Source organism: Triturus cristatus, chromosome 12 (genome assembly GCF_964204655.1).
Source record: "Triturus cristatus chromosome 12, aTriCri1.1, whole genome shotgun sequence".
NCBI lineage: Eukaryota > Metazoa > Chordata > Amphibia > Caudata > Salamandridae > Triturus > Triturus cristatus.
In genome coordinates, this window is record NC_140595.1 from 732,186,651 (window position 1) to 732,211,267 (window position 24,617).

The 24,617-nt window shown below is 47.1% G+C and overlaps 1 protein-coding gene across 1 annotated transcript in view; it reads left to right on the top strand.

Moving 5' to 3' along the window:
• The window catches only part of STAG3 (STAG3 cohesin complex component), a 1,816,020-nt gene that overhangs the window by 274,614 nt on the left and 1,516,789 nt on the right, over positions 1–24,617 (top strand). Inside the window, exon 5 of the mRNA XM_085637308.1 lies at positions 13,509–13,605. Within this exon, the coding sequence (XP_085493434.1) occupies positions 13,509–13,605 (97 nt within the window). The remainder of the gene's footprint in view (positions 1–13,508; positions 13,606–24,617) is intronic.

The following is a 24,617-nucleotide window of genomic DNA, read 5'->3' on the forward strand; positions in this document are numbered from 1 at the left end:
GTGCCGCAGGCGATTGAGAACGAGTCTGACGACGTCCCGTTCACTAGGACAAATGCTCGAGGAGCACCGTGAGAATTCAGTTTAAATTTGTCAGAAGTAGCAGACTGCGGACCAAACCCTTTTTTTAGCTCGCTGGAAGACTGTTATTAATTGGGTAGCTGAGGTTTGCACTGGTGTTGGTGTGCCTCGTTGCCGGTGGTCCTTGGGATTGAGATTGTCAAACTTATTGCTCCCTGAAAATAACTAGTCTGTCCAAGACTTATGTGAAATGGTGCGCTACAAGGGTGTGGCTCTAACACAGACAGACGTGCAGTATTTAAGAAGGACACAGAGCAAACATGACTACTGCATCAGGCATGACGTGACCTGGATTTTTTAGAAGCACTTTGGCCTATTCTGTTCACTACAGGCGAGGTGCACAACCGTAATTCCTGATAACTCCTGGGCTCTAGCTCTTCATTTAGAGAGAATGCACAAGGAAAGGTTTATGCACTGGAGTAGAATTTGTGTTAACCCAAGAAACTCTACACAAGGACAGAAAAATGTGCGAGAGGAAAAACAGAGGATCGTCCGCCCTGGAAGCAGCATGAAGTAATGAGAATGCCTGATCAGTCTCTGTGAAATTAGTTCCTGAAATGATAGAAAATGTAAAGTACATAGTAGGCCCTATGAAGAGCAAACTAGAGGACTTTGGCATTAGGTTTGCAACAACAAAGCAAGTTGGGAACAAACGTGAGCAAGTATGAGAACAGATAATCACAGAACCAGTCATTAAAAGTGAGCTTAGCTGAGTGGCAGGCATATGAGTCAGATTGTACGTGCTGTGGAAGATACGATCCTGAAGCTGTGCAGCGTCTAAAAGAATGTGCGTCACAATCTTTTAGAGTGTATAGTGTAAGCTCAAACGCGGCGGAGAGTTCGGTATAGAGCATGCGTGTCAGTCACCTGGCAGTCTAGAGCGTAAGCTCCAATGCGGCTTAGATTTCGGCAGCCATTGAGGAAGGAATCTTGTGGGTGTCCGCGCGCATATCATTGACATACTCTGTGAATAGCTGTGTGTCTGCCGACAGTTGGAATACTGGCTTGTTCACTGGAAAGCCTGTAGCCTAGCGGTGTTTTGCACAATTAACTGTGGACAATTTATCACACGAATAAAAGTCATCAGTAAAATTTCATCCTTTTAAAAACCTAAAAGCTTTACATACTGAGTGAATGTTATAGTGGGATGTGTTGCTTACAGTTAGCACTTACTAGGTACCAAAACATCACCATTCTGCAGCTCAATTAAGAGTAGCTTTTCTGGCCTAGTTATAGGCGTTCTCCACTTAAATATCATGAATAATAAAAATGTCTTAACATATCATAGATTTCTCAGCCTGCTTTGTAGCTAGAGTTTGTTTTCAGTGCAGGAACATGACAGTCAAGAAATGTTATCAGTTTACAGTTAATTTGAGGATCAGACCGGTCCAGCCCTGCTATTATGGCCGCATTGCATGTCCTTATTCTTCTGGTGTTAAACGCTTTTCTAAATAAAGTGACTCGTGCTGTGCAAAGTTTCGGACATGGGCAAATTAGGTGAATAGTGTCCTCTTTGTTACTGCCGCAGAGTCTGCATAGTGTCGGCCCTTTGTGGACCCAAGCTGGCTGGTCTGTGATCGATGTTAATTTTCCAAAGTAAGGAGCCATCAGTTGTCTTTTCCGATAGGTCGAAAATGTGATACTTAGATAAGGTGCTGGTGCAAGGATCTTATAGTTTTTAATCACCATCCAAGCATGCATTCTCTCACTGGATGTGTATTTATCGATTAGTAAGGAGTGAAGTTTTGCAGTTTTATTTATGACTTGCTTGAAGGTTAAATAAGTCAGGTTATTGTTCCAAAGCTCCCCCATGCACGTTGTTAATGCTTTTTGAAGGTATTGATGGTATGGTGATTTTTTTTTATTGTGGTCTAATTCTGCCCAGAGAGCTTTGTTCAGTGTAGAGCGAGTTAGCTTTATTCTGTTTCAAGGCGTACCAAAGCTTAATAGTTGCGTACATCCTCCTTATTTCATTTATTAAGCCAAATACAAGTCTCACTTGTGTTGGGGAAGCGAACTGATGTATCTGGAAGACCTTTTGGTATGTTGAGACTAGTATTTTGTTCAGTAGGTCGGAGTCTTTGCCATGTAGCACAATACTACTGTATTGTTATTGTTGTAAGCATTTTGGCTAATATCACCGCAAGCAAAGGTTTGTACGATGGTCCCTTCAGGTTTCTTGCCAGGGTCCTAAAGGCGTATGTTAATGCACTAGTTCTCTAACATATAGTTTTTCTGCTCTCTGCGGTTTAGTCTGTTGTCCATATTAAACCCAAAGTATTTAAAATTAGTTACTTCCTCTAACAAATTGTCCCCCGCGATATGTTCTGTTTGGCAGTTGGGTAGTTACTGATACACATTGTTTTGCTTTTTGACTCATTGATTTCTAGTTTATTGATTGTTATATATTCCGTCATACCCGTGAGTCATCTATGGAGGCCGGCCTTAGGCTCATTAGAACTACGTCGTCTGCATATGAGAGATGTGATGGTGATAACATTCCCAGTTGCGGTGGGTGAGAGTTGGTCTTATCAAGCCAGATGGCCAGGTCCGACATAAACAAATTAAAAAGGTGCGGAGCCAGTATGCAGCCTTGTTTTAAACCTTTGTTTGTGGTCACCTTTCTAGATAGTCTTGAGCTATCTCCAAATTTTGCTCTCATCCATGTTAGAGAGTAAAGAAGTATTCTTCTTAATATTCTCTCAGGAATATTCCAAACTTTCAGCTTATCCCATAAGAGGTGACTGTCAAATGTAGCCTGTAGATCTATAAAGCAGAGGTGCAATTGTTGTTTTCTCCGCTTGTACGTGTTGGCTAGAAGTGAAAGAGTTACAATATTTGTGATCGTCCCGATCCCTTTTCTGAAACCTGTCTGGGTGACGGGGATCAAGTTGAACTTGTTTGACCATTCAATTAGGTCTTCCAGGATCAGAGAGGCAAAATACTTTGCTTCTACGTCCAGAAATGCGATTAGCCTATAATTTGCTGGATATGTTCTGTCCCCTCCTTTGTAGATCATTGCTATTATTGAGCCTTTCCAGCTAGGTGGATTTTGATTTAGTTGCTCGGTTTCTTGGAATAGACTCGTTAGCCTCTTACTCCAGAAGGATGGGTTGTTTTTGAAGATTGCTTGAGGAATGCCGTTGGGTCCTGGCGCTCCGTTCCATCTACCTTTTCGTATTGTTCTTATTACATCTTCCGCATTCTAGGCGTGTAGTGTAGTTCCTATATCCCTGATAGGCTCTGCGCATTGGAATAACATCCACTATAGAATTGACATAGGACTAAGGTCAGTATGTCTCTATCGAGTATTTTAAACTTAATTACTTGTGTGTGCCAGCTAACTCAGAGGTCACTAGAAACTTCTCGAATATACAAGAAGGAATTAGTTTCTGACAACCGCATAAACATGACAACTTTGTTTCCTTTTAGAATCGGATCAGTCTCAGAATCGTGGAAACAATAGATAAGTTTCACTCAGTCAATCGTACATGCTTCGTTTCTACAGTATTGCACAGAAATAGAGACGGCGTTTCAATAAAAGGGTTTATTGAATAGTCTTATTTCTCATGCAAGAGATATGAATTGCTACAATTGTAAGACAGACTGCAAAGTACAATATGTATGAGGTTAGCAGTAAGATAAAATAATACTGTAATAGCATGGTTTGTAGCTATGACATATATTAATCAAAATACATACATAAATAACATAAGCTAAAATGTGATACTCATCTGATGCTTCTAAATTGTTCTACCTCAGTATACCTAACCTAAGTGCAGTAGAGGTTTGAAGTAGGTGCAATTTCTAAAGTATAGCTCGCTATATTTTAGTTTAGCCAAGAGTTGCCAAAAGATTCTCTAAGTTCTAGTCAGCTCCATACCGAATGAGAGAGGTTGGAATCTCTTTTCTGGACTCGATAGTCTAACCCCCCGCTAAGAAAGTCAGAGAGCACTGGAGCTGGATTCTCTGCGAGGTGGATGGCAGCGTCAGGTCAGTGCATCAGGCTGGAACCGCGTAGTCTGGGTTGCATCGAACCCTCCGGAAACCGCAATTTGGCAGGGCAAGTGCTGGCATATTTATACCTTGAAGGTGTCTAGGAATGCCAGTATTGAGGTAAAAGTCTGGCAGAGGAACGTCATGAATGAACCCCTAAGGAATAGATGTTCATGCATACTTAATGAGTTCTTGGAGAAATCAATATTAAAGCTGAGGGCAATTCCTAAAGGGTCTGGTTTTCCAAGAATTTGTTGTGACGTGGATGGACGGATGTAGGTGGCCATGCCTGTATTTGGTTTGTACGGACAATGTCTAAATAAGGGCCGGATTTCTATGTCCAAATAAGGGCAATGTGAATTGTACCTATATAAGGGTATAAATTGGGAAACCTATATACGGAATCTAAAACTGCACACAACACCTACTCCAGTTTCGTATGAACGACGTTACTAAATCCTAAACGTTCTAAACCTATATTAAAACCGAGTATTGCATGGGTTTGCTAAAATAAGCTAAAAACATATCTAAAACATATGTTCTAAAAATACATTACAAAACCATTGCTATGCATTAAGTGTTGTACATATTAAAGGCAATGTTCCATTCTAAGCATATGATCACATTGGAATGCTAAATGAAATAACCAAAATATATACATGTGATGAAATGGCTCGTAAATACTGAAGGAAAAGGTCCGAAACCATTTCATATCAGGTTACACAAGTCAAATTGTTATTCATGACAAGGTGGCATACTGTCCCTGGAAGTGTTATCAAAGAATTATGTTCTCTATGAATAGTTCTACTGTTAGCAGATTACTGTGCCAAAAAAATGAAAAATACAATTGTGGGACGGGGAAAGAGAAAAAAAATATAATCGTAGAAAAAGTTCCAAAGACAGTATTACGTTTGAAAAAGAATGAAGGCCAAATTCAGAGTCTCTCCGGAACACTGTGTGCTTGAATCAAAAGACAATGTTTTCGGGGATGAAGAAAACATAACATTTTCTTATCCTGTAGACAACAAGTCGTCTTACGTTGTGGGTGAGAGTTGGAATACTTTGTGTAGAAGATCAACAGCACATAGATGCGAACTATCGCCTTCAGCATGGGAAGCATCAGCAATGTCCGGATTGAATGTTACCTACGCGGCTGGTGTTTCCTCTCGTACCTCAGCAGTAGCATGTTGCATCTGTGAGATCTCAATTAATGCTGCCATCAGGATTGGTAGTCGCTGGGGGCTACACATAGCATGGGCCTTTATCGGGTCCAGCAGAGTATTGATATCCGTAGGCATGACTGATTGGAGTGTCAGTTAAATGTCCAGCACGCATTCTTCACCCCATAGCAGGCAGCGTAGAACAGGTAAGATGCAATCTTGCCAGATTGGTCTGAATTACAGAAACCAAGTGGTGTTTAATTCTCGTACACGAGGTAAATCCAGAATTTGGACGATGCGCTCACGACACTTCATCTCCAATAGAGTTCTTTCCATGGTGAACTGGGTGTCGATGGTGATTTGGCTTGCCATATTGTAGCAATAGGAGCAAAAATAGTATCCCAGCAACGAGTGCTAAAAGGAGCGGCAGTCCTCCAAACAGAGTGCATGAAATTTGGAAACTTTTCGAGGACTGCTTGAAAAGGTGCTAACAGTCCTGCACACACGTTCTTAAATACATGTACAGTACCGCTCGTATCAGACATGTTTAAGATACGACCTAACATTTCTGAGAAATGCACAGGGCAGTTTGTATACAAAAGGGTTGGTATCTCTGCAGTAGTCCTTGCGACTTGGAGATTATAGGTTTCTTTGGCAGAGGTCAAAAGCACAGTTTTTTGTAAAAGAATGGCTTTCATTCTGCTTAGAGTATCAACTCGCATAGAAGAGCTATTCAGTGAAGGCCATAAAGGCGACTCCCTGACTATGTCTATTTGGGGAAACAAGACTTGCATACAGCAAGTGACCCTGGATGTAACGGTTACTAGATATGGGATACCTGGCAGCATGCCACAGCAGCTGTGATCATTCAACATAATGTTATTCCCATTTGAAAGTTGACCAAAGATTGGATTAATCACTGCTGCCGGTGATCCGTGCAGGATAAGTTTGCAGTGGAACCGTCACAGGCCACGTGTAAGTTAATACTCTGACAAAGGAGAGAACCGCTTAGTGCATGTTCACAGTTTTCACCGCTAAGAAACACTTCACGTCCCCCACTCCAACATCTGTGTGTGTGTAAGGTAAATCCCAGGATGTCTTGATGTATTCTTTACCCAACCTTTCATTTTTGTCTGCTGGTATATTTTTTAGGCAATATTGAAAATGGAAAGTCGTAACAGGCAGATGATCCACTCAGTAGCTGTTTTTTCTGCCACTGTGAATGGTAATTTCTCCAGTTTTTCAATGCTCAGCACCGTATAGTCTGCTCCCCTTTGTGCCAGTTTGATCTGTCTATCAGTGAGATTGAATTCTGCAAACAGTGACGTAGTATTGATTAAACGCCAAGGCACATAGCCAGAACGCAGGTTTTGAAGCGTCCAGCCTAATAGCATGATAGAACGTAGCTGTGCATGACCATGTTGCAACATGACCAAGTCTTGTTCCATGATGTCTGACAGAGGATACAATGCTGTCCAAAGAATATATCCTGGACGACTGAGTCGTTAACCCATTGTCTACTACGAAGAGAGATTTCTCTAAATTAATGCGATCAATTTCTCGTATTTGTTCTGCAGTCTCTGCTTGGGTGACCTTCTATGGTTCATTATAAGCAGCGTAGATACCGGCAAATATGAAACGTTTTTGACGCGGATTTCTTGGTCTTGGCAAGGATTCCCTAAGGTCTGCGTCTTCATGAAGTAAAGTTAAGTGTTGTTTTACTTCCTCTAGTGTAGCTTTCTGTAGCCAATCAAGGCAAAGATTCCCTACACTGTAAGTTGTTACTACCCCTGGATGCTGTCTTTGGACATAAAGTGGGTCTGGCCAATGAAAGGTAAAACCTTGTGTTTTGTTCAGGAATCTATCTTGACAGTTGTTTGTGTCTAAGGGCCAGAGCAGCCATTTTTCCATTCAGAATCTGATTTGTTGTGTTGCAAAATATTATGTACGTCGACCTCCCACTGTGTAGTGCTTGCACATGTAGGTGCAGGTATAGACGGAGTGATCTGATAGAGACTACTAGCCGCAGATTATTCACGTAGAATTATCCCCAGGCGTGATACTGGATCCGGAAACTTTTTTGCCACAGCATCCCTGCGCGCCATCACGCGACTCCGCCCAGGCGTCGTCTGCGTACGTGACGTCAGCAAAGTCACATAAGACCCGCCCCGGCGTGCCTATGTCAGTTTTTTCCTTTTCCGCGTGCAACGTGGATCCGATCCTTGCAACGGGCCTGTTAGGGCCCCTTTTTCTTCCATTTCTTTTTGGTGGAACAGTGTGCGAATACCTTTGGGCTTTAAATCTTGCACGTTTTGTGGGCATCTTATATCGGCGACGGACCCTCACCTCATTTGTATGTGGTGTTTGGTGGAGGATCACGGCACCATAGATTGTCCGGCGTGCCAATAGTTGAAGCCGAAGTCACGGCGGAAGCGCCGGATGAAACTTCTCTCGGTACGTCTCTCCAGGTCGACGTCCTCCCCTCGGTCTGCTTCGGCAGACTGCTTCAGATTCGGCCGTGGTCGTCGTCCTCACCCTTCTCCGATGTCACGTGAGCGTCGCTCCCCGGTGGGTAAGTGTCGCAGTTTGTCCCCGGGGGCTGGTTTCCGGCCTCTCGGGGGCGTGGACTCTCCGCGGGTGATGTGGCCCGCGTGTCGTCATATCCACCGTTTCCCGGTGTTGGGGCGTCGAGGGTCCAACTGGAGACATACGCGGCGGCTTTACAGGCCCCGCTGGCGTCTCCTCCTCCTTCCCCTCCTGGGGCGTCGGCGGATCCCTGGCCCTCCGCTGTGCCTCCAGTGGCTCCGGCCCTGGCACCGGCTGGTTCGGATCCAGGCTTGGAGGATGTGGTGCTGTTGGGGTGCGGCTCCTCTGGGGGACCTCCTTCAGGCCACGGCGTCTCTGCCTCGCCGCAAACTCCCGGGGGGGGGGGGGGGGGTCCCTGTGGTGTCGCGGGAGGTCGCCGGGGCTCGGGTTGCATCCCCGAGCCCCCCTCGGTCCTGTCTAAGGCTGAGGTGACGTCGCTACGGCACCGGCAGCAGCTGGACCATGCGGAGCCACAGGGGTCGGTGGGCCCTTCTCGTCCCGCTCCGGGCCCCTCTCGTCCCTCCCCACAGGTGACTGCTTCGTTGGAGGTTGGATCGTCCCTGGTGCCGCCACATGGGTTGCAGAGCGATCTTCGCCTCATTCTGGGCCGCGGCTGCCGGGGGGCTTCGTGCCACTCCTCAGGCCTGTCTCGTTCCCCCACGCAGGTGGCTGCCTCGGCGGGAGTCGGGTCGGCGTCATCCCGGCACCGCCCAGGGCCGGTGCGGCTCCAGCTCTACTCCGGTCTTCTCTCCGGTGCCTTGTCCAGTGACACCGGCTGGTACCGACGTCCTGCCTCAAGCAGCGGACTCTATGGCTCCGCGCAGGGGTTGTACTGTGAATTCGTCTTTGGACGCTCTTTCTCCGGAGGCAGGATATTTATTGGTGTCATCCTCCCCGGAGGCTGGTTGCCGTGTGGTGTCTTTTTCACCGGCATCGAAGGGCGGCTCCCCGCCCTTCCTGAGGCAGAGGGGTTCGTCGGAAGAGCGGCAGGTCCCTCATTCTACGGCTCCTTCTGACTTCAAGGTCTGGCCCTTGCCCGTCCCGCTTGGCCTCGGGGACGGCCGTCTTAGTTTGCATCCGTCACCCACAGGGGAGCTGCTTTCTCCACCGCGGTTCCCTACGGAGGCGCGTGCGGCCTTCGCTCACGCAATGTCCACGGCTGTGGCCATCCTGCGCATGGGTGACCCGGTGGCTCACTTTTCGGCGGACCATCTATTGGAGGTCCTCCACCAGGGCTCTGGTGGGAGGGAAATCTTACTTCCCTTTGAAGGTTCGCTCCTTTCTTCCTTGATGGGGGCTTGGAGGCATCCTGCCTCAGGGGATCCGGTGCCTCCGCATCTTCTGCACCGGCACCTCCCGGCGCTGTGTGACCCGGCGTGTCTTTCCCTTCACCCGCTAGCCCCCTTTTGCGGACTGCTTTTCCCTCCCTGCTGCCACTGTTGTCTCCGCTGTCCCGAGAGGCCCGCTGGCTGGACTCTTGGGGAAGCAACATGTTCGCTTCGACCAGCGCGACCATGCGGGCCCTTAACACCTTGTGTGTGCTGGCTAGGGCCTCGTCCTGTGGGCTTTATCTCTGGGATCTGCAGCGTCCCAGGAGTCTGGTCAGGTGTACTTACGGCATCATGCATTGGATTGCCGGGAGCTTGCGGCGTTTATTCTCCGCTCAGCTCTGGACATCTCAGAGGTGCTGGGCTGGGCCATGGCTTCCTCGGTCGCTCTCCATCCCTATGCTTAGCTTCGGGAGGGAGTATTCCCTGAGAATATTTGGGAGCGACTCATCGACCTTCCATTTGATGGCAGCCTGTTGTTCCATGCCCCTGCCGACTCCGCCATCCAAAGGCTCTTGGCAGGGCTCCGTCCTCCTCCGCCTTATCCTCCTCCGTCCCCTCCTCAGTGACTTCTGTGTTGGGTTGATTCTGGGCCTTCTTAGGCCGGCTGTTCTGGCTGTGGAATGTGTTCCGGCCGTTTACGTCCTTCCTTGGGACTTTGGCATTGTTGGCTGCTGGACGGCCCTTAAGGTTGTGTGTGGGTTCTGCAGGAGTTGTTGCGCAGACTTGTCCCTGAGATTGGGCTTTCTGCTTTGCTTGGGCTGCTTGTCAAGCCTTCAGCGGGGGTGTTTTTTCCCCGTAGCTCTTTTGTTTTTTCCTCTGCTGCGGAAGTTCTTCCAAAGAGGGTTCCCATATCTTTGGACTTAACGTACCCTATATGGGGTAGTGGTAGCTGTCATATGGCTTGCGCTCTGCTAGAGGGTTCTGGTCGCCTTCGGGTGCCTGTTCTCCATGACGTTTAGGTAGGTTGCTTTTCCTTCCTGAGGTCGTGTGCCTGGCCACTCGTAGTGGTGGCCCGGGCATCTCCTCCTCTCTCTGCTCCTGTCCTGAGGTCTGGGCGTCGCCTACTCGACCTTCCTGTTGCCTCGGGCTGTTCTTCTTGCTTCTGGCTGTGACTGCCGGTGCTGTTCTGGCTGGCAGGCTGCTCTCCATCTGGAGTGAGTTCGCCTTCTTTTCCCTAGTTTCCTTGGGCCCTCTAGGCTTCTTCTTTTTCTTCCGCATTTTCTGTCTTGGCATTGGGTGGAAGCTATGTTGCCTTGTGGGGGAGTGGAGTGCTTCGGCCTCTCAGTCCTTGCCCTTGGTTCCTCTGCTGTGAGTGTACGAGCGCCTTCAGCCTTCTTTCCCTCCTACATCCCCTTGGGGTCGATGGGGTCCTGCTTGTGGGGTTCCCTTTGCCTGGCAGGGGCGAGGTTCTACCTGGTCCACAGATCTGGTCCCCTGTGGGGCCCTCTGTTTTGCATTGGCTGATGGGGTCCTTTCGCAGACCCTCCTTCCCAGGGGGTATTGCTAGGGTATCTATTCTACGTGAAGGAATCTGCGGCTATTAGTCTCTATCAGATGTACGAGTTACTTACCTTCGGCAACGATGTATCTGGTAGAGACTATTCTAGCCGCAGATTCCTTCACGCCTGCCCTTCTTCCCCTATTCTGCGAGGACCCTTTGGTTGGTCTTCATTACTCGCCTCCCGGTGGGGTGCTGTGTCTCCTGTGAGTGCCTTCCTTGTTCTTGGCGGGTGGCTCCGTCTGGGGGTGGTTCATTCCTCCTTGGTCCTTTGGAGGATGGGGTTCCGGTGCTCCGGTGCCCTGCTGCTCTGGCTACTCCAGGTTTCGGGGGGGATTGCTTTCTATCCCTGTCCTCCCTCCCCTCCCTTCCTTGCATTGCTATCCTCTGATTAAGGGTCATCTGGCCTTGTCTTGACCTTGTGGGTGGTGGCCCTCTAGGTTGGGGTGACTTGGAGGTTTGTTGTCCCGGTCTGCCTTGGGACTGGTCCCATTCCTTGTTCAGGATGGGGGGGTGGGTTTCCTACGTGTGCCATGACTTTTACGCATGTTCTTTCCTCCGGGGCACTGGGATGGGAGGTTGTCTGTGCTGGCAGGGTGACTGCGCAGGTTTCTGCTTCTTCTTTCTTCTTTCCCTGCCCTTGGGTTCTGCGGTGTTGGCACTACTCTGGTGTTGTTGTTAGTCACCGTTTCTTTCCAATTTTTCTGCTCTTCGCACACTATTCCCATGCTTCCACAGTTTTTTATCTGGTGGTTCCGCGTTGTGGTGCGGTGAAGTTCTCCGAAGAAAACTGACGTAGGCATGCTGGGGCGGGTCTTATGTGACCTCGCTGATGTCACGTACATGGCCGACACCTGGGCGCGTGATGTTGCCCTGCCCCCGGTGCGCAGGGATGCTGTGGCAAAAAAGTTTCCGGATCCAGTCTCACGCCTGGGGATAATCGTACGTGAAGGAATCTGCGGCTAGAATTGTCTCTACCAGATACATCGTTACCGAAGGTAAGTATCTCGTACAACAAGCACAGTGCAAGCAAAAACTTTAAATAAAATAGTGCCTCAAAACTGATTGGGAACAGTACTTCGGCTAAGGGAAACTGATGAGAAGCAGACAGGGAACAAGCATTGGTAAATGCAGGAAAGTCTGCTGTAGCCAACAGAAATGAAGGAAAAGTAAGTGGCAAGCACATGAACCAATGAAAAGCAAGGAAAGTAGAGAGGAGGGAACCAAGTCTCTTAAGATTTATCTTAAATACAATTGATTTCACAAGCAGACGAAACCTTAAAAGGGACCTCTGTTCTGCAGTGGTCTTTTATCTCCGTAGAACTGTCTCAACTGCCACCTACAGGTCATGATAGGATACTGGCTGAATAGTATTCCTTGAGAGTGGAAGCATTTTTTTCAGCCTTTTAAGCTTCAGATTGTTAGGCAAATTTTCTGTTATTTCTATCACGTGTTCTTTAAAAACTTTTCTGAAAGATTTTGTTGGCACTCTTATTTCTAGTGACTATCAGCTTTTCAAACTTGTTTCTTTTTTAAAGTAAACTGTCAAATTGGCTGAGGGAGTCTTTTTACAGGCTGAAAAAAATACTTTTTTAAATGAAAAAGTTCGATTTTAAAAAGGAAAAATCATGTGTTTATGCATATTTTTAAACAGTGCTTCAGGATCCTATGGTTGAGTGGAACAGCTCATTGCTTATGACTGTTCTGATTCCTCTGGAGGAGAACTAGGCTTATAGGTTAGTATTTCTTATTCTCAGTTGTAAGGCTTGCTTAATCCTTTTTTAGGTTGAGTCTTATTCCCTTTGCCTGGACACGCATTCACATAACTAAAAACGATGTAATTTGACTGGCTCAAGCCTTGGATCCTCTAGTTCTGTCTTTCTTACTGACTATTGGCATCAACATAATTGCTATGTCCTTAGTTTCCTCTGCTTTGGCCTTACAGAAGAATCCCTTTGGTACTACTTTTTCACTAGGCTATGATTCATCCTCTGTTGTTCGATTTCTGTATCACTTACCATCCTAATGGCCGAACATTCTACTTTGGTCTTCCTCCAAAGTGTAGATTTTAGAAAGGGAGGAGCAAAGTCTTTTCAAGCACCTCTTGTCTAGCATGTTGACCTAATTACTCACTGTTTGTACGAGCTGCACTGAAGCAGTTTTGGGCAGCCAGGCTAATGTTCTTGCTCTTCATGCATGTTGAAGCCATAACGATTTTCTGACAGTTTGTGGACTGTGATCCATTCTAGTGTTTTGAGTATGCTGGTACAGTATTCAGGGAGGCATTTGCAGGAATCAAAACGTTTAGTTTTAGCTCCTATGTCTGCTTTGTTATCTTTCTGTACAAATACTGTGACCTTTTTGAACCTTAAACATATCGAAGTTCTTTCTGACAAACAAACGGAGCCCTATTTTGTTGACGTGATTTACTTCCAATGTTTTTGTATAGAACATACATGAATTTAACCTTTTTTTCTTAATCCATACTAAACATTGAGGCCGTGCCTTTTTGTGAGGTGTTTGTGTTTTCTTCATGGAAACATAGCCAAATTTTATCTCAAATTTGTAGTTCGAGGAAAAATGAGTACTGGGATCATATAGTGGGCTTCCTTCTGCTGTTCATTAAACATTACCAGCTGTAAACCAGTAGTTACATGTAAGTAATTTCCATAATGGCTCTCTAACAGCTCTATAATACAATATAAAATATTTTCCTTGCTTTCTTTAGATCCTCCGTTTCCTTAATTCCCTCTACAGCCTATTTGTGTAACTGTAGGTATACCTGAATAATTTTTAGATCCCCTCTATTCTTTTGCTTGTAGGTATTTGATTATTTTTCTTTTCTCTTGGTCCTGTCAGTCTGTTGTCGACGATTGGCTCGATGTTTACAAGCAGGATAGAGAGACGGGACTTCTGGATTTGATCAATTTCATCATGCAGGCATGTGGATGCAAAGGTGAGATATTAAATTGTTAATAGGGAAATTGGGGGTGTTGCACACAATGAGACAGTGCTTGCCCAACCTTTTATGTTTTTGAGATGATTCTCCCACTTTGTGGTTACCACCCTTCCCTAATGTAGTTTTATATGTATTACTCTGCTGTCCTGCTCTTTTCTCATTTTTTGAGAATTGCCTTCATAGCCTATAGTAAAACACTTTAGACATCTTGTTTAGAAGTCCATTGTGGACATTATTTTGAGGGCCCACCCTGTGTCTACGCTTTACCAACCATCAAAGCCAGATTGTGTGTTTAAAAAAAAAATACTTTTGCTAAAAGGCACAAGGAATGCTGTCTTCTGTCCCAGAGCCAGATACCTTCTGTTGAAGGATGTGTACAACTCCCTTAAGCGTCCTATTACATTGATACTAGAATTGCATGGGTTGAATTGCTTTCATTACAACTATACAACTATAGTGTTGTTTGACACAATTCACACCGACCAATTAGCTGAAGTTTCACCATTTTTTGTGACAAAAGTTTTTTCATTCTTTACGAGATACTTCACAAGTGTATCACAAAAACACAATATTATGGATTAAGAGGTGATTGTCCGGCAGTCTGGTTTTCGTTCCTTTTGCTATTGCTAATGTCAGTTAGTATTTGAATTTCATTCTATGCAGCAAAGTGCTATCGTGACATTTTTCGTTTCCTTGTGGTAAGAGATTGAGCATTGGCAATCCATCTCAGTCACACCATCATCCCTTTTGACTGATACTGTTAACTGCAGCTTTTTTCACCTTAAGAATATTGGCAGTCTACATCTGGAGAATTCTCAGTAATGCTCCTGCATGCTATTTACTTGGTACCTTAACTACCATACTGCCCCGGAAGTTAGACTAAAGCTGTATATATGTGCCACCCATATGCGCTGATGTCAGTCCCTTGCTGTGCCTTTCAACGCAAATCTTAACCCGAACAGGACCTGAATCTTACGGTCGCTGAAGAAAAATAGATCCAGCTGCAAGTCTTGGGGCTGTTCCCGATCCTATTCAACGAGTCGGTCCTGCTCAAAGTCATGTTCCCACTCAGTCTTCAAGTAACTCGAAGTTGAATAGGATCCATAAGCGTAAGGAGGACAGTCAGGACCTGACCCATCTCACCTATCAAAATCAGCCATGAAGGTGCAACGGCATCCTTCAAAGGGCTACAACTCGCAAGTATCTTCAGACTGATCACCCGTTGCTTCCCCCTAATGCCCTGCATTTCCCAGGTTGCCGTCCACCTGCAGCTAATTGTGGCATTCAAGGAGACCATGCTGCAGCTCTTTCATATTCTTCTCTAGCGTGCCTTCAGGACCTTACAGAGCCTCAAAGGGGTCCAGTTGGATGTTCACATGTGGGCCCTCCCTTACTGCCAATTGACTTCATTGGACCCTGCCCATTCTGACACTAGTACATGGTTCCATTTCTACCCCAGGATCTGTGCCATTCCCTTCTGTGCTGGTCCTAAAGGGGACCCTGTTGGCACAGGACCCGATCCAGTCTTCAGAATCCCTCCCAAGTTGTCATTGACTTTGGCTGTAGGCCTATTTCATGCTATAAATTCATACAGGCCCAACCAAACTCTAATCCTCAGCCTTGATACCAATTTGCTTTCAGAGTCTGAAGGCCTCATTTGGATCCGACTGATGCAGTTCAGGTTATGCAAAATGTTCCCCATGACAGCGGTAATGAACAGGAGGTAGACGACATCCTCCTCCTAATTATTCTGATGATGGGCTATACATGAACTTAAAGAAATGGTAATGGGCTAAAGACTAAGTTAGGCTTTCCTCTTTGACCACCAACTAAGAAAGTGCAGTAGATGTGCCAAGGGTAGTAGCTGTTCCAAGGGCAGCTGAAGTGCTCTATTTACAGATGCGTACCTTTGAAACTAAGACAAACTTTTTAACTGAGTCTCTTCAACCAGGTCCATCTTTTCTTGATCTTGTTAGACATGAATTTTCATGTCCCCGTCCTACACACTTTCTCTGCGGTTTACAGTGGGGTTGGAACACTTCTAATTTGCATTGCACTACTTTGGCCTCACCTCGATTCCTTGGGTGTCCACAAAAGTGATGGCGTGGTTTAGACCTCGCAAAAGGTTTAGTTCGAGGCATGTGGGCTGCTGAATTCATATCTGTGCATAGATCGCCGCCTAGTGTTGGGTCCGGATGTTTGCACGTTGTTGTCCTGGAAGAGTCTTCGAAGTATCCTGGGATAGGTGACTCCTCCCCTGGACTACAGTGCGCATGGGCATCCTCTCCATCCTCAGATTGTTTTTTTCCGCCATTGGGTTCGGATGTGTTATCTTGACTCAAGTTAGGAAAACCTGTTTTCAGGCCAAAAGGCCTTTAGCTCGCGTCGGTACTGTTATCGATCGGTATCGATAGTATCTGTTAGTTTACTAACTTCTAGAACAAACTTTCGCATCTTACCCGACCGTCGATTCGACATCAGCGATGGAATCGAGAACACCATTCAAGAGGTGTCCGGTATGCAATGCGAAATACCCCCACGTCGACGTCCATCCGGTGTGCAACAAATGCCTCTCACCGGATCACGACGAATCTACATGCATGGCCTGTGCCAGATTTCGATCCAAGAAGACTCTACGGAATCGACGAGCGGCGAGACTCGAGGCGCAGCAAGCGGCACCGGCCCCGGCCGACATCTTCAACGCCGAGACCGAAGATGTCGAAGAAGTGGAGAACCTACCCTCCAGTCCCGTTTCCGAACATGACTCCGGATCGGGGGATGTCGATGAAACACTCTTTCGCAGAGATGAAGACGACACCGAGGTAGGAGACTACGATGAGGCCTTAGGGGCCGAAGAGAGTAGCTCCGGTGACGAGCAAGGCCTACCCGTTCAGACTGAAGAAAGCCCAGTGCAACAGTCTATGGCTCCGGTCGAGGGATCGCCTTCGGGCCTTACCCAAGACTTATCCCGCAGTTCTTCGGCCCCGGCCTCGGACATTCAGCGGCAGCCATTAATGCCAAAAATGGCTGGTTTCCCTTCTCTAAAACCGAAACCGAAAGCAGTATTGGTTCACTTGAAACCGAAACCGAAAGTGGCGCTGGTCGGATCGAGGCCCTCCACACCTTCGACGCCAGCAAAACACATCGGCACCGAGCGCACCAAACGAGACTTCGGTGCCGAACTCGAAGCGGCCGACGTCGGAGTCGACATAAGGAAGAAGGCTGTCGGTACCACCAAACCTGCTCGGTTCCCGGCACAGACGCAATCGACTCCGACCCCAAAGGTCAAACAGCCTGCTGCGTCTCACGCCGCTTCCACGGCGACATCTAAGCCACAATCATCGAAGAAGTCGACGGCCACTCCCGCCCCTCGACTCGATGACCCACCGGCGTCGAAAAAATCCACGACCGCCTCCACTGAACCGGTCGGTGCGAAAGACTCGAGGGCGCTCCAGACTCGACCCATTGCTGCGCAAAGCACCAAAAAGAAAATGGTCCTCCAGGACACGTCGGGCTCCGAGCCAATTAAAGCTCCAGCAGCCTCTTCGACACCAGCCAACATTACTTTTGGCCTGCCACCATCCACGGCCCCGAAAATGTTCCAAATCAGGACACGAGTGACCCATACCACAATCACGCCTGCCGAACACTCTGGGGAGACGTCTCCATCGCATATAATCGACGCCGACACCGGCAGGATGATTATTCACAAACGGAAAATAACTTCGGAGCCGGCTTTGGACTCCTTCAGGATTCCACTAAAAAGAAAGCTGCCTGTGGCTTCAGAACCAGTTCTTTACGAACCTTTCCACTCACCCTACCAGGATCCACAATCCTTCTCTCCCACACACTCCGACACGGATGCGTTGGGGGACTACATGGGTGACCAGGTCCCCTACCCCGGAGACATGGACCCTGACGGCCAGCAAGACCCTGATCAAACTTGGGATGACCCTGTGGACCCAGGTGCACCTATGGATGCACAAGACCCGCAACTCTATGGAGCAAAAACATCTCCCACAGAGGACACGGCAGCGTTCAACGCTCTAATTGAACGTGCTGCGGCCAATCATGGGGTGCAACTTCACTCGGACACCGTCGAGGACGACTTTCTTATGGACACTTTTGCTTCCTCAGAAAGAAATATAAAAACTCTACCCATGTTGAAGGGTGTCCTCAAACCAGCAAAGGACATCTTCAAGGAACCCACCAGGGCAAGAGTGATAAACCCTAGGATCGACAAAAAATACAGATCAGCGCCTGGGGACCCTACTTACATCAGAGGCCAATTACCTCTGGATTCCATTGTCGTTGCGAATGCTCGCAAGAGGGCACACTCACAAACAGGTGACGCTCCTCCCCCGGACAAGGAGTCCAAGGTGTTAGAGACCTCTGGCAAACGGATTGCCGCCCAGGCAGCCAACATATGGCGTATTGCCAATACTCAAGCACTCCTCGCTCGCTACGATAGAGCGCACTATGACACATTAGAGCAACTAATCCAACATCTCCCTGACCAATTCAGAGAAGGTGCAGAGATCCTCATCAGGGAGGGACAGCTCCTCACAAACGCATCCATCAAGTGCGCGCTGGATGCCGCAGACACAGCTGCCAGGGCCATAAACACTAGCGTCATGTTGCGACGACATGCCTGGTTACGAATCTCCGGATTCAAACCTGAGGTGCAAAACAACATACTCAACCAGCCTGTCAACCCCGACTATTTATTCGGGCCGGAGGTTGACACCACCCTAGAGAAAATAAAGAAGGACACGGACACTGCAAAGTCCATGGGGGCTCTCCAAACTCAGTCCTTTCGGAGCGGCTCCTTTCGTCGCCCCGGAAATAGAGGAGCAGGTAGAGGACAGGGGTCACAGCAAACATACAACAAGAGCAATACACAAACCACCTATGATAAAAACACCCGGGGTGGATATCGTGGCTCCAGTACAAAGGGCAGAGGACGCGGCTACGGCAACACCAGGTCCTCCCCCAAGAACAAGCAGTGACGCCCTCTCCCTTCCTCCCGACCACATAACACCTGTCGGGGGAAGGCTACAAAGGTTCCTGTCCACGTGGAACTCCATCACCACGGACAGGTGGGTCAAAGATATTGTAAAATACGGTTACTGTCTAGAACTAACCTCCACTCCACCCACAATACCTCCAAAAACCCTTCCTATGTCCTCAGAGCACTTAACGCTCTTACAGCAAGAGGTGCAAAGTATGCTTCTAAAAGGCGCAATAGAGGTCGTACCCGTCCACGAGCAAGGTACGGGTGTGTACTCCCTGTACTTTTTAATACCGAAGAAGGACGGGTCACTCAGACCTATATTAGACCTGAGACCCCTAAACAGATACATTCTTTCCGAGCATTTTCACATGCTCACTCTCCAGCAAGTCCTCCCGCTGCTCAAGCAGGGAGACTTTCTAGCCACACTGGACCTCAAGGATGCGTATTTCCACATACCCATTCACCCATCACACAAAAAATACCTCAGGTTCACTGTTCAAGGACAGCATTACCAATTCAGAGTCCTTCCCTTCGGCGTGACAACGGCACCAAGGGTGTTTACAAAGTGCCTAGCTACTGTGGCGGCACATCTACAGAGGCAGCACATACACGTCTACCCTTACCTGGACGACTGGCTCGTTCAAGCGAAGTCAGCCCAGCAATGTGCCAGCCACATGTCCCGCACCATTCACCTCCTTCACAGTCTAGGGTTCTCACTGAATTACCCAAAATCCCATCTCCAGCCCGCACACGTACAACAGTACCTTGGTGCAACTATAGACACTCTGGCAGCCACAGCTCAGCCAAATTTAGTGAGAATCAACAGCATGCAAATGCTGATTTCCAAGTTCAAACCACAACACTCCCTGCGCGAGTGTTCATGCAGTTGATAGGCATGATGGCCTCCTGCATCTTCATAGTCCCACACGCGAGACTACATATGCGCCCGCTTCAGGAGTGCTTAGCACCTCAGTGGAATCAGGCTCAAGGACAGTTGAAAGACCTAGTGTTGGTGAGCGGTCGGGCATACAACTCTCTGCATTGGTGGAATCCACAAAACCTTTGCAAGGGCCGACCGTTCCAAGAGCCTGTCCCACAGATAATACTGACGGCGGACGCGTCTCTCCAGGGATGGGGAGCTCATGTACTCCATTACACAGTGCAGGGACTATGGACACAACAACAAAAGAAGATGCACATCAACCTCCTAGAGCTGATGGCAATCTTCCTCGCTATGAAAGCATTCAAAGTACACTTGTGCAACAAAGTCGTGTTGATCCGGACGGACAACATGACTGCCATGTACTACATACAGAAGCAGGGAGGAACACACTCTCCACAGTTGTCTCATCTGGCTCAGAGCATGTGGAAGTGGGCCATTCAGAGGAACATGTTCCTCATGGCAGAACACCTCCCCGGCAAAGACAACCAGATGGCGGATCTGCTCAGCAGACACAGCCACCAGATGCACGAGTGGGAGTTACACCCATCAGTACTCCAACCGTACTTCCAGCAGTGGGGTCATCCAGAGATAGACCTATTCGCGACAAGCGAAAACGCAAAATGCCAAAGCTTTGCCGCCAGGTTCCCACATCCACAGTCGCAGGGCAATGCGATATGGATGAACTGGTCCGGCAGATTTGCGTACGCTTTTCCCCCAGCACCACTGATACCGCTGGTGGCACGCAAACTGCGTCAACACTCACTGACGCTCGTCCTGGTTGCTCCAACGTGGGCGCGCCAACCGTGGTACACCACCTTTCTCGAACTTTCCGTGGTGCCGCATCAAAGGCTACGGATCAAACCCGAGCATTTGACGCAGAACCATGGAGAGATTCAGCACCCAGATCCGCAACAGCTGAACCTGGCAATCTGGCTCCTGAAGTCCTAGAGTTTGGCTACCTCAACCTGCCACCTGACTGTATGGACATCATTAAGGAGGCCAGGCGACCCACTACCAGAGCTTGCTATGCAGCCAAATGGAAGAGGTTCGTCATTTATTGCAATAATAATGACATTAACCCGCTAGACGCATCCATCCAAAACATTATTTGTTACCTATTACACCTCTACCGATGCAATCTGGCGTACACCTCTATACGTGTCCATTTGACCGCAATATCAGCCTATCTGCAGACCAGGCAGCACCTCTCTCTATTCAGAGTGCCTGCCATCAAAGCATTCTTGGAAGGACTCAAACGAGTCATTCCTCCAAGCCACCCACCGGCTCCGATGTGGAACCTCAATTTGGTCCTCACACGCCTGATGGGTCCACCCTTTGAACCTCTACACTCATGCGAGATTCAATTCCTTACCTGGAAAGTAGCTTTCCTAGTAGCGATCACTTCTTTGAGGAGAGTTAGTGAACTCCAGGCACTAACCGTTCAAGAGCCATTTATACAGGTCCACGCCAACAGGGCCGTACTACGTACCAACCCCAAATTCATGCCAAAGGTGGTATCGCAGTTCCACATGAATCAAACCATTGAACTGCCCGTTTTCTTCCAAAACCCACAAACTGTCGCAGAAAGGGCACTCCACACACTAGATGTCAAAAGAGCCCTCATGTATTATATCGACAGGACCAAACCCTTTAGGAAAACACAACCACTTTTCGTTGCCTTTGCCCCACACCACAAAGGTAACGCTATCTCCAAAGCAGGAATAGCCAGATGGATCGTTAAATGTATCCAAATTTGCTATCAAAAGGCTAAACGTACTTTAACGATTCCCCCACGAGCCCACTCAACACGTAAGTTAGGGGCCTCAATGGCTTTCCTAGGAAACATTCCTTTGCATGACATATGTAGAGCAGCCACCTGGTCCACTACACATACATTTACCAAACACTATTGTGTAGATGTGCAATCAAAACAGCAGGCAGCTGTAGGACAGGCTGTTCTCAAAACTCTTTTTCAGACCGCTGCAGCTGGCACTGGTAGCCGCCGCTAATAAGAGGGCACTGCTATATATTCTATGCACAGATATGAATTCAGCAGCCCACATGCCTCGAACTGAATATGCTACTTACCAGTATGCATCTGTTCTTGGCTTGTAGGGCTGCTGACATTCATATCGCCCTCCCTCCTCCCCGGCGCCTGTAGCAGCTGCAGCTCTCAGAATTACTGTAAGCATGGTCATCACTTTCTATATCTACTCCATCACTGCCACAATGGCGAAAAACAATCTGAGGATGGAGAGGATGCCCATGCGCACTGTAGTCCAGGGGAGGAGTCACCTATCCCAGGATACTTCGAAGACTCTTCCAGGACAACAACGTGCAAACATCCGGACCCAACACTAGGCGGCGATCTATGCACAGATATGAATGTCAGCAGCCCTACATGCCAAGAACAGATGCATACTGGTAAGTAGCATATTCATTTTGACACATCGAAATGGCATTTTAAAACCGCACATACAGTTTGCAATGACAGGCCTGAAACATGTTTAAAGGCTACATAATTTGGTGGCTCAATCAATGCTGCAGGCCACTAGTACTAATTAAGTTACAGGCCCTAGGTACATATATCACCACTTTACTAGGGGCTTGCAAGTGACTTAAATATGCCAGTTGGGTGTAAGCCAATTTCACCATGTTTAAAGGAGAAAGCACATGCACTTTAATGTTGGTTAGTAGTGGTAAAGTGCCTAGAGACCTAAGGCTAACAAAGACGAGATCAGCAAAAATGGAGGAGTAAGGCGAAAGGTTTGATCGGAAGATCACTGGAGGGACCACCGTAAGGCTGACAGGTCTAACAAGTCATTTGTTCTTCTTTTTTTCACTCCATTTCCTGAGCTTGCTAGAATATTCTTTTATGTATACTCCCCTGATTTTTCTACTATTCCTCTTCCTGTTTTTTTAATTGTTGCTTTGGCTTCTTGTCTTGTAACAATCAGTGCCTAAAAAGAATATGCTGGCTGGTCCTTCTATCAATTTCTGTTACGGTGAAATAACTCTAATCATAAGAGACTCTGCAATAACTCCATGTTGGCAGAGTATATAGATCTAATGTGGCAAAGGCATTAAAAAAAGTGAACACCATTCTGTCTACCACAGTTTTGGATGTCGTAGTTAAACTATTTGAAGTTACTCTTTTACCTGAGGCGATCCATACTTCAAATCCAACCATTCAGTTGGCAGAAACGCCCCTAAAAAGTCTTCATGAGTAGACATCAGCCATATTTTAGATCATGGTCAAGATTAGGTTTACTCAAGAAAGCAGTAGATTCTACATTATAAGTTTGCTTCAACTAGACTATTTTCTAGAATAGCTCCATGTGAGCTGCCAAAGTTACTTTTAGATGTGTAGCAATCTGTTGTTGATCAAACAGCTGTCCCATGGGTACACCTACATTCTGGGAAAACAGTTTCGAAGTTCTCTGCTCCAAATAACTCATCCCAAAAGATAAATCAGTTAATAGAAATCTATTATATGCTGTAGTCCGAGAAACTGTATCACCTTCCATAGTACTTGATAAATGAATGGAGTTTTCTTTAATCAAAGCAAAAAGTTCTATGTTCCTGACTTGAGATAAATAAAGTCTTGTCTTCTGCCAGGTACTGCTTTAATTTGCAAAATCACGACAATACTGCAAAGTTTCCAGTTTTTTGCCTATAGCAACCTAAATTTCCTTTTCGTGGTATCTGTAGCAAAAGAAGAAACCATTCTGATAGATACTTACAAATGCAGATTCCTCACCTTCAGAATATTCCCAGGGCCCGACTGGATCCAGAGAACTTTAAATCCAGTGGCCCCATGCACTTGCATGTGCGCTGATATTAGTTTTTAATTTTTCACAATCTCTGCTCCCAATGTTAGTTGATTTTCAAAATTAAGACTGTGTGCAAGAGAACGTCTCCTTCAAAAAAGTTATGCTGCTAGCTGCGTTGATACAGAGGAACAGACATTGGTCATTTGCTTTCATGAGGTCTTCGGTGCCTGTGCTCCAATCATGACTCCAAGTCACCTGAAGGCCATCCGAAAGTGAAATCTGAGGTCTACATTATTTGACAGAAAAAGAAATCTCGATTGAACCAAAGGTCTCGCTCCCACTTAAAGTTATGGCCCAAGCTTAGTCTCTTCGTCCTGTGGCCGCTGCTGCAAAAGATTTACTTCTAGCTGGAGGTTTTCACGTAAGTCAAAGTGCAAGGTGAAACACACAGTTGAAGCTGGATTGGACCCTATCCAGACACTGTAGCTTGACAGAGAAGGCATGAGGGTGTCAAGATAAAATTGCACCCCTTTTGAAGTGCTATGTAAAAGAACAGATTCATCTGCTGTTCCTGGTGTAGCCTGAGATTTCCAGGCCATCATCTAAGGCTGTACTGCAAATTGTTGGTGAGATTCTGGCTTTCTCCTGTGTGCCTTTGGGCCACAAGGTGCCGCAGGAGACTCAAGTTGGGTTACAGCTGTCTTTTCCTCTCCCATGTTATTTGGCCCATTGGAACCCTGTTCCGAACCCACATCGATTCCAGTACAGTCTTCCCTGCCAGCTCCAACAGCCATGCTGGTTCCACACGTACCAAAGTAGATACAGATTCTACTGGCACAGATGGAAGATCTGATGCTCTGTCGGACCCTGAATGGTCTGCACAGTGCTCTTTCACTAGTCGGCGTGCTTCCGTCTTTTCCACGCCTTTGATGCGTACTTTTTTTTCTGCTCTCCAATAGTGTAGCAGTTTTGGCTTTTGTAGATAATAATGTTGTTGCAAAGGACAATGTCTTCACCAAGGAAGTATGGATTAAAGCCCTGCAGGGAATGTGAAGGTCAGATGTCATTTACTGACCTACACGACGACTGCCTTTGTTGTCTTAGTTCAGATCATGATGTTGATGCCTGTTCTTCCTGCCAGAAGATTTTCCAAAGACATTGACTGAGAGGGAGGCAAAGCCTTTTATCGCCAAGGTAAGACATGAGCAAAGCGGGCATCTGAAGTCTCGTCCATGATCGGAGTCACCGTCTCCCCACTCTTTGAAGTTGTCCGAAAGGA